At 48.6% G+C, this 18085-nt stretch overlaps 1 protein-coding gene across 7 annotated transcripts in view; it reads right to left on the reverse strand.

Moving 5' to 3' along the window:
* Nucleotides 1-18085, reverse strand: part of NTRK3 (neurotrophic receptor tyrosine kinase 3) — a 195306-nt gene that overhangs the window by 7311 nt on the left and 169910 nt on the right. For 6 of the 7 annotated variants that reach the window (XR_014696952.1, XM_084532677.1, XM_084532682.1 and 3 more), the window contains 2 exons: nt 17035-17109; nt 180-338 (listed from right to left, as the gene is read on the reverse strand). Coding sequence is in view for 6 of the 7 variants with exons in the window: in XM_084532677.1 (XP_084388803.1) it covers nt 180-338; nt 17035-17109 (234 nt within the window). In the remaining variant the exon portion in view is untranslated. The remainder of the gene's footprint in view (nt 1-179; nt 339-17034; nt 17110-18085) is intronic. The other variant, XM_084532678.1, reaches the window with a different exon arrangement.

Raw genomic sequence — 18085 nt, forward strand, 5'->3', positions numbered from 1 at the left:
TGGAGATAATGACACTTTTGCCATCTGCAGTTTCTTATCTCTGTATCTGAAAAAACAAATAATTATCACGGGTGCCGAGGAGAGGACAATCAGCGTATGGATTGCTTTGCAAGCAGTCTGGAAAGCAGGGATGGTAACAAGCAGTGTTTCCAGCTGAAGGTGTCTCAGCACTGTTGTACCTCTGTGTTTGAGAGCTGGAACCAGGGCTGCTTCCCGTACGTGAAGATCTCCCAGAGGATCACCCCGAAGCTCCAGACGTCGCTCTCCGTCGTGAACTTCCTGTACATGATGCTCTCCGGAGGCATCCAGCGGATGGGCAGCATGGTGTGTCCTCCAACCTGCGGGAGGACAAAGGCATGAGGAGATCTGAGTGAACGGAGCCCTGGGGAAGGGAGCAGCCCTTACATAAAGTGAACAAACTTAGGGCTTCCCCGCGAGCTCCATCAACAAGGAGCTGCTCAAAAGAGCTAGGTTGGATGCTGCCTCCCTGCCCGCCCAGGGGCTTACCCGCCAGTCCCACCTGGTTAATATGACGGATAGGGAGTGAAATGTATCGAGATAAATGATGTTGTCTCCTCCCAAAACAGGCTTGTAAAGAAATCAAATGACAAACTGCCAAGCACATCCTCAGACCCTACACTGGTGGTGAACCAGGAGGCAAGGCAAGGAGCAGAGCATTCGGCAAGGTGCTGGGATGAGTTTTGCAGGGCCTCAGTGCTCTGAAGCATCCTCCAGAAATACAGAGAGGGCTTTGTCCCTCCTCGGCAAGGCTTGCTAAAATCCATACACAGGCATCTGCGCATCACCTAATTACGTGGAAGATTTTTTGCACTCATAAAACTGTGCTACAGGCCTTTTCAAAGAGTGCTTTGAATATGTAAATGACTGCAGGACCGCACTGCAAAAAGGCGGTCTGTTTGTAAAGAACAGGCTCTTACAGGCAGGGATATGCCCAGTGTTTGATGGAGGCAGGAAAGCCAGCCCCTTTGGAGAGCCTGGAAATGGAAGAGCCCATGGATGAGGTCCCATCAGGGCGTGCTATGTGAGGGAAAGGCCCTCTCTCCATCACAGTCTGCCTTTCTCTAGGGCACTTGAGTCCAGCAGGTGAAAACATGCAAAGATGTCGAAAGCAGATGGATTTACCTTCAGATCCACTAGAGGTTTCTAAACAAGTGTCTCTAAGCAGGGAAAGTTTTTTTTCCTCTGTTCTGTCCTATACAAGAAGCACCATCTGTGGGGAAGCAGCTAATTGATAAGCCCAGCCGGTGCTGGGAGCAGCACAGCCACGAGGCTCCAGCACTCATTTCTGCTGAGGATAAAGCGTCCAAGGGTTTAGCAGTGATGAGAGACAGTGCTTTTGTGATGCTGCTCAGAAGTCTGCTTGTCTCATTACGGACACCAAAAAAAAGCAAGCGCTAATAACTTTGTAGCACCACAGCTGAATCAAACAGACAGAAATCTCTCTGGTCCTATGAAGGAGTGGGGGAGAGGCTTTCTAGTTTTCCTGCACGTGTGTGCCTATTCAAAATAATGAGATCGTTGTGCTTGTTTGGATGAAAACGTTTCTTGTACAAACAAAAGCTCTTCTCCAAGCTCCTGGCTTTCCAAAGCTCCCACTGGTTTCTGTGCCTGATTAAAACCAGAGTGGGGAAGGGTCAGTACAGAGACCAGCCACGTTTCTTGGAAGCAGGAGGGACAGGGTTGGTGAGCAGTGCTGGAATAGGTTGTGAAATGGGGACAGTGCCTTGCAGGCTTTCTGCATGGAAGGTGCGAGCCAGGCCCTTCTGGGGTCTGACAGAATTTGGACCTGAGCTCGCAGCATTGTGCTCAGAGGTCTGTGGACCAGCCCTTTTTCTAACTCTGAAAGTCTCTTTCTACAAAAGAGAGAAGGAGTTTAAAAAGTCTCGGGAACATCTTTCATTCCTAAGTGCAGGGATGCTCAGAACTGCGATGCGTGAAGATAAAAAGCTCCGTGCAGCTCTACACCTCCTATGCAGAGATGCCTTGGCTGGTGTGGTCTCAGCTTGCTGCTCTGCACTCCCAAGAATGTCCTCCCTTAATGGAAATGGAAATACCCTTTCCTTGGTTTGTTCCTTTGAAACCCTGTCCGCAATTTTAGCTCTTTCCTGCTTTCTCAGCTTTTACAAGTTGCTTTCCCTTTCTGTGAAGGGCTCCAAGGAAATGTTATCGACAGAACATGACATACATCAAACTTGATTGTTGCAAAAACTCTTTTGCACTAATGCTTATTTTTTTCCTCCTTTAAGTAGCTCTAGCTCTTCGGTTTTCTGGCAATCTCAAAATGATTACAGATTGCCAAGCTCTCTGCATTTGCAATGTCCTGAATCTTGCAGGATCATCTGAGATTACAGGTAGTACAATGTATTGAGCACATTTAACTCCCTTTCGAAGAAATCTTAGGGCAGTTCAGAATCTATGAACCAAACCCTCAGCTTACACAAACAGTATTAGCACTACTTCTCGAATGGGAGTGCCCTGAGTCACACCACTAGAGGATTTGGCCCCGAAAGCAGCAGAGAAGCCAGTAGACCCATTTCACTTCTAATAAACTACAGAGCAGTCAAGGTCTTTGGTCTCCTCTAGACACATCCTAGTGACAAATTGCCAGTAAAGTGACATACACAGTCAATAGTTGTCCCAAGGACGTGACGACATGATCTTGGCTTAGCTCATATGGTAGAGTCCAGTGACTGCCAAACTCTCTGTTTGGCATCTCTGCCCTCTATGTCACATGAGACATGTCTTTTACTAAAAATAAATCTGGTACTAAGTAATACATTAATTCTGGGGAGAAAACCAAGCCAAGCAACGCCCAGAACTGTGCGGATCCTGGCATATGGCTCAGCTGTGCTCATAGGTAAGAACCTCAAAGGTATTCTCTGCACCTCGCACAGAATACCACATTTTTGAGAACAAATGTTAAGTCTCGTCTGCTAGCTAACTGTATGCAGAACAAGCATCAATTAAATTGCACCACAAAATCACTCCGATGCCTAGCTTAGCACACAAAGCTGAATATTACATTTTAAAGCATTTCCTTCGACTGTCCCTTGGTGCTCTCACTGCAAACTGATTAGGATTAAAATTCCCATTTCACAGATGAGAAAACAGATGTAAGAAGGCAGGGAAAGGTCCTGCTCTGACACTGTACAGTGAGCAAACGCTAAGTTGAGCCTTCTTGGTCTGCAGTCAGCTGTACCCTGCTTTCTGCTGATGTAGCAAAATGATTTAGAGCTGAGCACAGATGGATTGAGCTACTGATGCCATAGGAAACAGAGTGTGTCCGGGATGAAGGAAATCTTTTGCATAACATGCAATGGCTGTGATCTGTGTTATGCCAGCATTCACTTGCACGTGATTGCCACGGCTGCATGCTTCATTTGCAGGACCAGCCATTGCCAAAAGCATGAAAGCAAAATGATGCTATTAAATCAGGCTAAAAACAAAACAAAACAAAACAAAACAAAAAAACTAGATGCTGTTTTTTGGTGATTTTTTTTTTTTTCCTTTTGTGGAGCCTGTTTACATGGCATGTCCTTGGCTCTGGAAGGAACTGTTACTGTGTCATTAGAATCTGAAAGTTTGCTTTGGTCAAGTCTCTGCTCACAGCAGGCTTCTGAACTAAATGACCTCACAGGACTTGTGATCTTGATGCTCACCATGAGCATGGTATTGCTGAGCCTGTTCTGAAATAGTCAGGTCATCTTCCCACCCATCTGCCTCCATCCCCCTGGGGAGCCAGGGACAGGAGACCCCAGGCCTCATTCAGGTGCACATCCCAAAGCCACTAAGGATGAAACGTCCTCCAACAGCAGCACTGCAACATCTCCCCCAGAGGCACTCCACAACCTGGAAGAGGCTTCTGCTTTCAAGTAAATATGGCAAGCAAATCCTCTGCTGTTCTTCCCCTTAAATCCTACGATGCTGCCAAGCTCACCCTTTCTCCTTGTTATTTTAATGCTTCATAGACCTGCAGACTGGCCTCTTTATCCCATTGCCATGGCTGTCTAGCTTTGCTTGACATTTTTAGCTCTCTAACTTCCTCTCCCTAGATCAACTCCTCGTGCCCACATTGACATGTTATTCCCACTGCTTTGCTCTTTCGGTTTGCAGTGCTATCCTGGTAATAAATAGAGCAATCAGTGTGTATCCTCTGAGCTGCCAAAGTTTCCTTCTTCTGTCTCCATCTCAGGGTTGCAGCATCATCCACTCATTTCCATCGCCTCCTAATGGTTACTCCCAAGGGCACGACCTGGTCTCCAGCCACATGTTTCTGATACTCCAGGGCACCAAGGCTGTGCTCTGAAGCCTCATTACACATCCAAGCCCCCAGACGGCAAGATAACCAGCCACCCCCTTTGAGCAGCTTATTGCTGTATTACAGCTGAACCTCGGGGAGCTGGGGGAGGTTCGTGAAAGGCCAGCGTTAATGGCCATTAGGGAGAGAGATAATTACTTAATGCTAGTACAGCACTTTGAAGATGTAAAGCTATATAAGTGCTATGTACAAGTAGTATTATAAGGCTCTAGGTTTGTCTGCTAGGAAGGAAAATGGGTGTCTGGGGAAAGGATTCTCCTTGTCCCAGCTTTCTGAATGACATCCAGCTGATTAGGAAGGGAAAAGATGACATGTCATCCCCGATGAGTTCGACAGTACAGCAGCAGGTAGTGGAGCAGCAGCGTTCAGCAAAGGCAGTGCAATATATCTGCAGTTTGGGCCACTTGCAGAGATAACATGAAAAATCAAAACCAGAGCAGAGCTGAAAAACCCTCGTGAGAACTTTGTGTGCGTGGGAATCCAGACCTCAAAGCTCTGAAGGCAGGCATTAGCAGGCAGCACTGCTTCCCCCCTCCTGGCCCCCACACTAGCTCCAGGGCTGTACCCCAAGGCAGCATTCAGAGGGGGGTACCGAGCCATCCACACCATGCTCACAGCTGAGGGCTGCTTCAGAGATCTCAGCTCAGAATGGAATTTGCTCTCTGGCATGCTATAAGGCTGTGTTTTAGTTTTCCTTTTGTGCAGTTGCCTTCCCAACTTTGAAGTAAAAAAGAAAAAAAAAAAAAAAAAAAAGAGAGAAAGAAAAAAAAAGTAAATAAATAAATCAGTGCATTGCTTTCCAAGGTCATTTGACATTTGTTTTCCAAGGCCATCTGACAGCTGTATTCCTGCTCTTGGCTTACTTTGGGGATGTTCTGTTCCTGCTCCTGCCTTGGGAAGTCACAGGAAACACTGCAAGGTGTCTTTGCATGGTGCAGCATTGCTTGAATGTCCCTTAAGTGTGCAGGAAGCCGAGATGTTTGAGTTTGTACAGAATCATGTAGCAGTAGTGGAGACCTTGGAACTATTTCTCTCCAGGAGAACCCACTCAACACATCACCTCTTTTTAGAGGTAGCAATAAGACATGCGTTCCCTTGGTTTCTGCTGCTGTAGGTAGGGATGACCCGGGCTCTTCTTTAATTGCAGACCTGGCTGTCATCCCAGGCTGGGCTGCACTACAACACGTGGCCTTTAGACCTCAGCTTTAGGAGCTGGGTGATCCCTCGAAGATTAACTCTGAACATTCCCCCAGCAGCCAGATGTACGGCCTCATCAGGACAAAAAAAAAAAAAAAAAAAAAAAAAAGGTAATGGAAACAAGAAGCACAAAAAGCTGCATGTTTTGGCTAAGTTGAGTTCTTGGACAAAATAAAAATAAAATTGAAAAAAAAAAAACAAAAACGTTGTAGATTGTGCCCTTGTGAGCTGCAGTTTCTCAAATGAGGTTGGGGCAGGAGAGGGTGGCTTCTCAGGGAGAAGGCAAAGGGATGTAGATGTTTGTGGGTGAAACTCTAGGAGGAAACAGTCCTTCCATAACATCAGTGCTGGATCCAGAACCACACATCCCTCTATCAGTCAGATGGGCCAGCATTTACCTGGGTGAATCCCAGGAGATCCCTGGGCACCTTGTGCAAAGCAGAGGGATCAAGAAACGCCAGCCAGATCGGGGCTTTGCTAATGATTAGCTGTCCCAGAGTTCATGGTCTTAACTGACACCTTACTGGGCTCTAAAGCCCCTAAGTAGTTTCCATCAGAGGCAGCTGCATTAAAGTGCACGTTGTGACTGGTTGTGATTCCCCAGTACTTTATCTGTAATTTCCTTTGGGTTTATTCAGGAAGGAAGGTGTTAGCTGCATCTTAGACAGCACCATTTCCAGAGTTATTCTCACCTCCAAAATCCCAAAGCTGTTCTCCTGACTCTGAAAGGCATCACGGCTGTAGCAGCCACAAGCTGAAGCCCCTGCTCCCTCCTCTTCTTAAAAATTTGTAAGATGTCCCTGCAAACTCTCTCAACCAAGGCCTTGCCTTCAAGTCTTGTACCTTTGCTGTCCCCGCCGTCACAACCAGTGCTGAAGGTGGGTTTTAATACTGTCAACAAACAGCAAAAAGCTTCTGCCAAACATTTCAACTTACTCGGCTCGTTGTGTCTTCACCATGCATCACTGCACATGTTTGTGGCACTCTCTGGGCATGGTCTGATCCTGTCCCATCCTCACCCCCTGAACACAACCATCTCTCCCAGGCCCTGGAGGTGCTGCAGTGTGGGGCTTGCAGCCTGTTCCTCTGCACATCAGTGAGTGAAGACACCTTATAGCAATCTGCAAGGGGTCTCAGAGGGTTTTGGGGGGCTTATGAGGTGAAGAGTGACCGTAGCCGTGTCTACTATGTTTATGCACCTGCACCGTGTGTCCCAGACTCACCCAAAGCAGAAGAGGTGCCTGCTGCCAGAAATTGGACTTACCCAGGGAGAGCACGGGGAAACCAACTGTCCCTGTCGCGAGGTGATGTAAGGAGCCAGATGGACTTGTTTGGGAGCAGGGAGAGCTCAGGCAGGGTTAATGCGAAACAGAGAAGGGGGTGAGACCTTCCTGCTGTCGGTTGGACTCTTTGGCAAGGGGCTGTTTGTTCCCCCCAGCTGCACATACTGTGTTTAAACATGAGCCTAAGAATAAAGCCTGCCATTGACATTGTTTTTCCTTACTTCATTTAACAAACTAGTTGCTTTATGACCTGTAATTCTGCATCACGTTGAATCAAGCAGTGTAATTTGCAAGCAGGGACGGTGGCCTTTCTCCCTGTTCCCCTCATCTCTGCTCCACCGAGTGTGTTTTAATCCCACGGTTTCCAGCATTCCTAATGAGCCATTAACAAGCTGCCAATTACTTACGCAAATGAGGGGGGGCAGACATGGAGGGGTGGCTGTAGCTAGAGGTAAATTCTGCTACCTCAAAACGGCCTGAGATAAATCACTGCTTCTCTAAGAGCTGCCTGTACCCAAGAGTCCTCTCACTTATATTATCTGCCATCTAAAAATGCCAGAGGTAATGCAGAGGATGGTTAAGAAAAGGGAAACAGAGGAGTAATTGCACATATATTTTTAATTATGTTTGCCAATAATCTATTTGGTGCGCGCCTTACTACAGATCACCACTCCCCTTTCCTTTCCAGCTCTCAAAGCAGCTAGGAGAGGGCTGCACAACCAGCCTGCAGAGGAACAAGGGCCAGTTTCTCATCTTCATGTAAAAATAAACGCTCCAAAAATAATGATCTCCATCATGAACATCAGACATGAGCTATGAGGAAGATATATTTGGGAAGAGCAACCGTACTTTGCAAAGCACTTGGAAAAGAGGTCAGTGAGGCCACCACCAGCTCCTCAAACTCTCATCCTAATAGGTGCTGCTAGAGCCTCCTGCCCCCCAGGCCAACCTACTGAAAGCTTTGTGGGGCCCAGAGTGAAGAGAACCCACATGAGGACATCTCAGACAGTTGAGGGAACTGGTAGCACTGGGATGGAGACACCAGCAGGACACCCAGTGTCTTCCCAGGAGTCCCACTGCTTGGCTGTGGCTTGGTGCTGGGTGGCTGGTCGGAGGGGTGCATGCAGACGGTGGCCTCTGCAGTGTTTTGCACCAAAGCCCCCATGTGGGCACTCTATCCAGCATAATCTGGGAAGCCACTAAACCCTTTTAAACTCCAGCCATCAGATAACCAGTTTGTCAGGCACCACATGGATTTACTGATTTTCTCCACAAGGTAGGAGACCCTGGCACCGCACCACGCTCTTTTTTAGGGCGGACATGCTCAGAGATGTGCAATACCCATGAAACAGCACAGCTATTAGCTGGTTCCAACTTCAAAGGGGATCTGTAGTCTGCAAAGACTGCGAGCACCAACAGAAATTGTCCATGACTGATCTGCATTATCATTTTGCAGTGAGCTGGTAATACTACAAGAAGTGTTTAATAGCTCAAAAGCTAATCAGATAGAGGCTAAGTTAAACCATCACGATGCAAGGAACATGTCCATCAGGATTCCACTCTTGTGGCAACACAGGGAATGAAAATCAGCTCGGTTTCTGGCTCCAGAAAGTAGGAAGAATATTTGACCAGTAAATCCTAACCTGGTGATATAAAAGCAACATCTCGACATGGCCTGAGAAATGCAGCTTAGGAAATAATACCAATAAAGCACTTGCATGTGCTATCACTCTATGCTAAAATGCTTTCAGATTGGTATCTCATAATCTCCCCTTCCATCGTTCCTCTCTGTCTGTCCTGACAGTGACTCCCCTCTGGGTACCCAATAAAGCTCCATCTTTGTCTGCAGCCAGAGCCGTCCCTGACTGACGACTCTACATGATTTAGATAAGGCTCCATTACTTAACTTCTGGATGCTGGATAATCAGTTCAACTGCCTTGGCATTAATCATAATAATATTCAAAATTCATTAGGCTAGATTGTTTGGGAATCTATTTCTTATTAATGTCAGATTCGCTGAGCATAGGCCTGGCAGCAGAGAGACACAAATTTAATACAACGCAGGGCATGGGGACTCCCAGCAGAAGCAGAGCCCCTTCCCTTACGCACAGCTGGGTGCTGAGCTGACAGCCTGTCAGCTGGGAGGGCTGGTGGATAGCAGAGAAATACCATGAGCATGCTGCCTATTGGCTCACCGAGGGGTACCTATAGAAATGTGTAGAGGGTGGAGATTTGGGGGAGTCAGATCCGCATGTAAATCTTAATAGCATCTGTTCTATCCAAAAATTGGGCAGGCAACTCGGAGATTTTTGTGCACAGTCATAGTATGGAAGCACACAAAATAGAAGTCTCTTTATGGTAGAAATCTGTTCCTTGCTTTTCTGAAAAAGTACAATATTTTAGCTTAGAGGAATGGGCTGTAGTGCTTTACCACAATGAAAAACTTTCAGCGATAAAGTAGCTGGATCATCCCTTCTAGCTGATTTCCTGTAAGCCAGCTGAGGATGGTTCCCAGTGCTGTACCTAACAGGTTTTTTTGGCCTGTTTAAACATTTTGGGTGCTGGTACTTTCCTTCTGGTACAAGTTCTCACCCTGCAGTTGAACAATGGTTGCTCAGCAGGGAAACATCACAGAAATACCAAACAGCTCCAGAAGATGCTTATGCTTTCTCTCCTAATGAAGGCAGTGCAAGCACAGATGGCATCTCACACAAACACGTTGCAAGCCATGTTAAAATAAAGAGCTCATTATCGGAGGCTGCAGTGTCACACCTACTAACGAAGTGATTAAACTCATCAGTGCCTGTGTGAAAGCTGGGCTGGCTCTGGCACTGCTGAACAGAGAGCCATGTCTCACCACAAAGGCAAACCCCAACATCCTCCCCCCCAAACACTCATGATTTCAGCCACTGCAGAGACACAGGAATCAGAAGAGGCTAATGGCTAAACTTCCAAAGTAGAGAAAGTTGCCCTGGATGTGCCCTTCCCATGCCTGCATCCAGCATCCTTGTTACAATGTGATGTGGCACACTTAGAGACCGCGCTTAGTGGGCAGGTGGAGGAGAAGAGCGCACCCACACCTGTCTAAAGCTGGGGCTTGGCTGCAGGTTCTGATGAAAAACAAGCTAAACCTGAAACTGAAGAGTCGAGCGTTTCATCCTTCTCTACTCAAGCACTTTTTCACCCGAGACTTCCCGTGCATTGAAGTTTCCTCTGCTCTTTACCAAGTTTTGCAGATGTCCTTGATTAGGACAGAGTTGCAGGAGTCCTATGCCTTTTAACCACTGAGAGTTAAAATCCTTCCTCCCTGCTTCACTTAGCCAGGAGCTTAAATAAATAAGCAAACCCACAAACACAGGAACTGGGTTGCAGATGCCATTAGAGTCTTCCAGCACTACGAGGCCATCACAGCGATCACTGGTTGCCTTCTGCTCCCCTTCCTGCAGCCAGCCAGGTGCTCCACGTCACCGAGCCCACTGGAATCATTTTACAAGCCCAGCACCTTGTAGGACACATGTGGCTGTTTTTGCCATAAGACAGGACTAGCTCCTAGATAGCCAGCTCTCTGAACAAGGCAGGTCTTCCTAGCGGAGTCTCCAGACACCAGCTCTCCATTAGGGTTAGCCACAAGAGGAAGGACGGAAAGAGAAAGTGAGCCTAAAGAAACCGCTAATGTTCTGCAGCGTCTGGTAGGATGAATGACCCCCGCAGACATATGCTGAGCAGACAGGACAGTCCTCAATTATGTCATTGCTGGAGCATTTACTTCAAGGAGAAACGTGACTGCAAACGCTGGGCTTAAAGCCCTGGCTGGTTTCGCTGCCTCTGGATAAGCTGCTGGAGCCCAAGAGCATTAGGTATGTGCATGCAGCATGCACAGGCAATGACACGCATGTCTGTGTATGAAACAGCTTTACAGATCCAGGAGAAGAGCTGGAAAAAACCTGTTAAGTTCCATTCTGCCCTCTTTCCCTTGTGAATGAGGGACCTAAAGGATTTGCTAAGGTATTGATGGGCACCAATTCAAACATCCCAGTGGGCAACCCCCAGCTTCCCTCAGGAAATCAGAAGCAAATCTTGCCTACACAATGGAAAATTCCTGCTTGCCACACTGATTTTCCCCTGCCTCATCTTCAGCATTTTATCCTTGTGCTAACTTCTACGTACTTCCCTGAACAATATTTCGTAACCTTTAGGCTCACAACTATGTAAATATTTGCAATCAGGCAGCACATCTCCCCCCTCTGATCATTGCTTAGCCAAACTATTTATGTACAGCTCGTTCCACCCTGCCTCAGAAATCAATTGCTTCCCCCTGTCTTTGTTTCGGCTTTACCTCTCCAGAAGTAGTTGACCTTATGGATACTCTTTGCGGGGCTAAGTCACAAGAATGTGGTTGTGTAATATTTAAAATGATGATTGCTGGAGAGGCACACAGGGGTTTCCGTTTTGCTCTTTGGCATGGGTTCTCCACGTGCTCACTGGGCAGCTGTCACCCCACAAGGGACCATGTGTGGTTTAAAGAGGATGGGATTTATGAGGATGAAGTGCAGCATGGCCCGGAGCAGGCACAATCTCACTTCACAGCAACATGCCGTGTATTGATCATGGCCGATTTGTGTTTGTTAACCACCCGAGAGGTGAAATGAGCTGCTGCTGGAATTTGTGCTAGATAATCAAAGGTGTTTGTCAGTCTTCAAAACACTCTGCAAGTAGGTGCTTGATTTGGGTGCACGGGGAAAAAAAAAAAAGAGGTTAGGTTCCCTAACCCCCTGGCTCCCATAGCTCCCTCACAGCCCTGCTTTCTGCCTCAGCTTCCCTGCATTTCCTAGACAAACTGCTCTGTTTTTTCCTCCCTCTTGCTGACTGAGAGGTGCTCTTGCTGCCTTCTCGTTTCACCTCCCCCAACCTGAATTTTAAGCCATTTAACAGCTTTAAATGCACCTAATAAGGTTTCAGTCTGCACTTTGCTGCTGGCCCTCGGCTTCTCTGACACTGGGAAGAAGAGAGGTTTGGAAACCTATGGTGGATTTCCCTGCGTTGGAGGTCTAATTATATGGTAACTGGTGACCCTGTAAGTACAGGGTAATCTGCTGTGTAATGCTGGAGTAAATTATCCCACTACTGCTGTCTTTTCCACTGCAGCCTTCTGCGGAGATGGAAATGCAGCCGGCTAAATGGTAATTAATCTTTGACACCCGCCCAGGCCGGTGAGGAGCAACCTGCGAGAGCCCCCGGCTCTGCAGGGCCACGGGACCTGATCAGGAGCCACTGCTGCAGTGTCTCCTGGCCCTGCTGTCACCTGGGGACCAGAGCAGGGGACACTTGGTCACCCAGGTGTCAGCTGCTGGGGGCAGTGCACGTGGGCTGTGGCTCTGGAGCTGGATGAGGCTGTCCCGCTGCCCAGGATTTAGGCATTGCTTATTCAGAGGGACTCATTCATAGTCATCTGCAGGAGGAAGAGGGCATGCATGGATGGGTTTCCTTGGCTGCTTCCTGGCTGAATTTGGCTGTGGTGGTGTCCTGAAAACACCTGGGAGGGCAGAGCCATGGCCATGTGGATGCAGGGTGGGAGCATCAGCACCCTGAGTCAGCAGGATGGGGACAAAGGTCCCAAGAGGCTCCTCCACAATGGGGTGAGCTGCCTGGGGCACTTACTTTTTCTTATCATAAGGGAGGTGGGTGTGAACAACACCACTGCCTTCCTCTGAAGCCACCCAAACCAGCTGGGCACAGACCCAAGCATTCACCCATCCCAACTCCTGGAAAACCAGAGGAGAGGTCTTCTGGCTGTCCGCCCATCAGGAGATGTTCCTCATTCTCTCCCCACCTTAATCAGCCTGCTGCTCTGGGGCTGGGGGCTGCCCGTCTGACCCCTGGGATCTTTATGGCGATGAAATATATTTGCACACCTTTTAGACCTACTGACATCCTTCCCTCCAGACCGCCTCAGGTTTTTATAGTAACCCCGGTGATGATTTTCAGGTAATAGACTAATAAAATATTTTAATTTGTTAGGAACATTAAGGTGGGCACTGTACAATTCTTATGACATTTAAGTAGTGATTAAAAAAATAATAATAAAAAAAAAAAAGGGTTTCTGAGTGAATTTCTTTTCCAAACAGGAGCACTGAAATAGAATGTCAAAAATCCCACACGCTGGTACCCAGAACGGCTCTGACACCTCCTGCTCGTGCCTGTTTCACTTGAATACCTGCCAAGTTAAATAAGCAACCATGTTTTTGTCAAGTGAGCCCTCCCCCTGAGTGTCTCCAGCAGTTTATGTTGCATCTCAGCCTGGATGTCTCCATGTGCCATTGCTTTCCATGGGCTGGCTCTGAACTAATGGGTGCTGAGTTGGCTAACTGCGTGTTTTTGCACCTCTGCCTTTCTCAGCTTGGCAACATTCACCAAGGTCCTTCCCCCCATCCCGTTGCCACTTCACTGTGCACTCTGATTGACCAACAGGACAAGAATGAGAGCAAGCCAGGGCTCTAGAGCATCCCACCATTTCCATGGCTTGCAACAAGCTGCTGCACCAGCCCCTTTCCTCTGGCTCTGCAGCAGTTGTGTGGTTTGGAGAGAATAAGGCTGCCCTAAGTGAAGCAGGGGCATTTGAGAGGACAGCTGCCCTTGTGGCAATGCGGGTGGAATTTTATTCTGGCTTTTTTTCATGGATTTTCTGTGTGCCCTTGTGCTCTGTGCTTCCCTTCCTAACCTGTAAAAAAAAGGGGCTATGCAACCCACTCACTTCACAAAACTGCTGTGCAGGTAAGGGCTTGTACAACGAAGCAAGAAATGTCATGGAAAAGCCTGCCAAGAAAGGGGAAAACAGGCAGGTGTTTAGCTCAGGGTTAGTTACACCTTGCACAAGAGACAGGGTGTTACACAACGAATATTATGTAGAAGAATAGCGAAGAAGTTCCTTTGTTCCGTGAGCGTTTCTGCCTTGTACCTCAGCTGAATCGTACAAGATTAATGGCAGGCGGTGATGTAAAGTCTGCACTACAAGGCAGAGGCAAGGCGTGTGAGCTGAGGCCTTGCCATTGTCATTACCTGACCTTGCACGCTCCCTTTTGCAACCTCAGCATTTTTTTCTCAATAGTATTTCTGGGTAGTTATTTTAAGAAAACTGTGTTAAGTTTCTTGCTTCCGTGCCAGGCACCTGCTGCGCGGCGAACGGGCCGTGACTAAGCATGGGCTGGAAATTAGAAGAATCGGCAAGTTCAAGCAACGAGATGCTGGGCCTGTCTTCCCTTAGGAGCACATTTAATAGTGCTGCTTGATTATGAAAAGATAAATCTGATGTGATTGATGCAAGAGGGGATTGGCTTTGATGATCCTGGGAATCCCTTCCTCTCCACTCCTAATGAATTTATTTTCTAAGGGCGGGGGAATGGCAGAAAACAGCAAAACACACGGATGCCTGCTGATGCTGGGGTCTCCACCCCCAGATTTATCTTCTTCCCATCACAAGAAGGGGGAACAGATCTGTCTCCAAGGTCTGCCTGTCCTGAATGTGTCAAGTGGAGGTGGAAGTAGGGATCCCCCCACTTCTCTCTTCATATTTTCCAGCTACCAAGAACATCCAAAATTCACTGTCCTTGAACCAGTACACCAAGTGTCTCAGCTCACAGGTTCCCTACATATTTCCCCTGTACTTACCCGTCTCCTGTCTTTTTTTATTTACTTATTTTTTTGGTGGATGTGTATCTCCTTGCTGAAGATGACCAGGGATCACCTTTTAAGAGTGGGGAACTGAGGCACAGAGGGACTAGCTGAATTTCCTATGGTGACAGACTACAGATGGCATATAAAAGGGGCTCACAGCCCAGTCCAAGACTGATATCACTTCTTCTCCATGCACCTAAGTGGGGTCTGCCTTTCAGAACTGGAAGAGCAGAGCAGAAAGCGTTTTTCAACAGAAGTATTCACTGGTTTGGGATCCTCTATCAAGTCAAAGGGCCTGAGCTTGGGATTTCTGAGGACACAGTGCAAGGTTGTTTCAGAAGGGATGCAGAGGGCGAGCAGTAATGTTTGTGGTTTTTTTTCCCCTCAAAGAATTATAATTCTTTAATTGCTACTTACTAATAAGTGAAAATGCTGTGATTTCTGCAGGATCAAATGGTGCAGGATAAGCTGTTTATTAATTAGCATGCTTTTAAGGCTGGGAAAAAAATAATAAAAGAAGCAACATGATTGTAGATGATAGCTATAAACATGACCCAAGCATTACCTGCCATGATATTTTAGCCAAGGGGAGGCTGTCGTGTTAGTGCTGGCCACGCGACTCTGACAGTGAATAAAAAATCTCCAAAACACTGCTATTCACAGACATGTGCTACATCTCTCTGGGGCCTGATCCTGTGAATAACACCAGGTACAGCACTTCTGCATGTCAGTGCTCCTCTAGTTTCCCCAGGGATTGCTCGGGCAACTGAGTGCTAAGCCCAGTGGTAAGTGGTTGCAGGATCAGATTCATAGTCTGCCGAGCATTTGGGATGAAAAGAGCTATAAAGAAGTCACATATTATTATGTCACATTGCAAAGGTCAAGTCCTGTATTTGTTCTGTCATAAGGGCATGATTGAAAGGCAAAAAAATAGTGTCAGGGCACAGGGGGAAATCATTTTTTAAAAGCTGCCTTCAGGCCTGAGGATACAAAATTACATCAGAGCTTAGAACTAAATTCCCATCCACACCCTGCAATTCGGTTTTGGCTCAGAAAGGCATAAACGTAACAAAATCACCTTTTGGTGGCACGTCTTCTTAGCCGCTGACATAGCCCCTGTAAAGCCGGCGAGACCTAAACTCACACTCCCTTGTGATTTGGGCAGCAGTCAGAAACTGCCAGAGCCCTGCTCCGGCACAGGTCCAGGAGGGCTCTGCAAACACACCGAGCTGCTTTACACCCCGCAGGCATTCGCTGGATCCCTGTTGCTGCTGGGGCAGGAGTGCAGTGGTTCTGGGAGGAGGCTGGGCACTGCGATAGCTGGTCCTCCATCACCTGGCCAGGAGCACACACTGGGGGGTTGGAGCCTTTAGTTCTCCCCGTCCCCAGGAATTTGTCCAAGTCATGGCTACTTTGTGAATATTTATGTGCATCTCTTAAGGCTTGCTGGCACAGGGAAACTATTGAGAAATAAACTGGGGAGCCATCACTTTCCTGCCATAACCTGTTAGGGTGCATCACACTCTGCAGACTGTCTTTGGGTGGATTAGCTCAATCCAAAACAGATTTAAGCAATGGCTCCGCAACTTTCAGGATCCACAGAACGCTTCTTTGTGCACAAGCAGCAAAACCACAATGGACAATAGAGTTCAGTATTTGCACCTCTCATTAGCTCCTGCAGCTGACCTCCAGCATGCTGCCAGCAGCAGCCTCTGGGATGCAGTGAGTGTTGGGGACCCACCATGCTGCATCCCACCTCGCTGCATCCCGAGGCTCCAGCATCCAGCACACAACACTGGGACCAGGGCTTGCCTCTGTGGGAGAGTAAAGAGGATTCACCAGCCCTCAGCTGGCTTGCATGGCTCCCATCAACCACCATCTTGGCAAACCTGAGCTTTTTTGCATTGCTGGAACATCGAACCCACGCTGATCTCCCCGTGCTGCTGCACCAAGGAGGGAGGGGAGCAGCAGTGGGGCTCTCAGTCTGCTCAGCGGCTGCTGCAGGCACCCAGCTGCTCAGGCACAGGGGCTGTGTCTAGACTAGCAAACAAAAGACATGAGGGTCGGCATGTGATGGTCCAACTGTTTAAATGGCCAGCGTTAGGTCCCCGCCAATTCAACAGCATCCAAGCAACTGCTGAGAGGACAATACAAGGCAGGAATGGTCCCTGGTAGGCAGAGCAAACACCGCCCTGCTCGGAGGTGGGAGAGGTTTGCATGGAGATAAACCACGCTGAGCATGCTGCCATCAGAACCAGAGGATGTCCCACACCATTTGCTAGTGCAGACACAGCCTGAACGCCCACAGAGGAGGACTGCACTGAGGAACTTTTGCGTTCATCCCGTTACCTCTCCATACAAGCCCCAGGGAGCTGCTGGAGTAGAGAAGCACGGACATTTCCCACCGCACACGAGAGCCCCTCGGCTACCACACGCACTAGACCCGACCTAGTCCCGAAGCTGCTCGGCCCCACGGGTGTTTCCACGGCCAAGCAGCTCCAGTCCCCCGCCTCCAGCTGCCCCAGGGGTCGGGATCCACTCACTGTTGCAGCTGCCGGCGGTGCCAGTCTCTGTCGCTGCCACGCTGCGCTGAACTGGCCCTTCGGACGCGGCCCTTCCTGACAGTGAATGGGCGAAAACAAGGGAAGGAGACAAACAAAAGAGAAGGGGAGGGTGAGAGAGGGAGGGAGGGATGGGGGGGGATGAAGCAAGGGGACAAGAAGGGAAAGGGTATGTCTTTAACCGAACCATACGTCTCGCACTGCCTGCAGCACCCCAGCTCTGCGCAGCCCTCACCAGGGGGGACACGGGGCAAGCAAACCCCCAGCCCTGGTGGCTGTTACCTGGCACCCCAAAGCATCACCTGCACCTGTGCAGAGGGAGGGCAAGGGGCGAGCACTGGTGCTGGGCAAAAGCCAAAGGGGGCTCCGGGCTCTTCAGACTTCTCCTTGGCCAGAGAAGCCCCATCCCCTGGCGACCCTGAGCCCCTCTCTGGACAGCCTGAAGGAATTTTATGGGTCCTGAGAGGTTGCTGTGGATCTAGTAGCTAAGCTTCCAGCTCCTGATCCATTGCCAGCCCTCCTGGGCATGACGCAAGGACCCATCTGTCTCTGCCAGCAGAACAAGACCCAGACCTGATGTCTGTACTCAACCAAGTTCAGGGGTAGCCAGAGAGAAAGGGCATCTTTAGCCAAATGTCCCAGTGAAGCACCTGGTACATCAGCCTGCTTTTCCCCCAAAGTCTTTGTCCCATCACTGCTGTTGCAGGTGCTCGCAAAGCTGAACCCTAGGAAGGGATAAGGGAATTGGAAAATACGATGCTACAATTTCCAGTGCATCGAGGCAGGAAAGGTTTGGGGAATGGAAGGGAGGAGAAAGGGCAAGGATCTCAGCGTGCAAATTAAAAGTAAACGATTAGCAAAAAGTCTGCTGGCTCTTTAGTAAGGTCTTTGTGTTCCCACCAGGACAAAAAGGAGGCAAAATCCCAAGATGAAAGGGCAGTTGGTGAGAGTGGTGGTTCGGGGGCAGGCTTCTGGCTGTGGTCCTTAGGAGCTCAGGCTGACAGCTGCCCAGGGAAAACCCAAAATACGGGCT

The sequence above is a fragment of the Aythya ferina genome (assembly GCF_964211825.1).
Source record: "Aythya ferina genome assembly, chromosome: 11".
Lineage (NCBI taxonomy): Eukaryota > Metazoa > Chordata > Aves > Anseriformes > Anatidae > Aythya > Aythya ferina.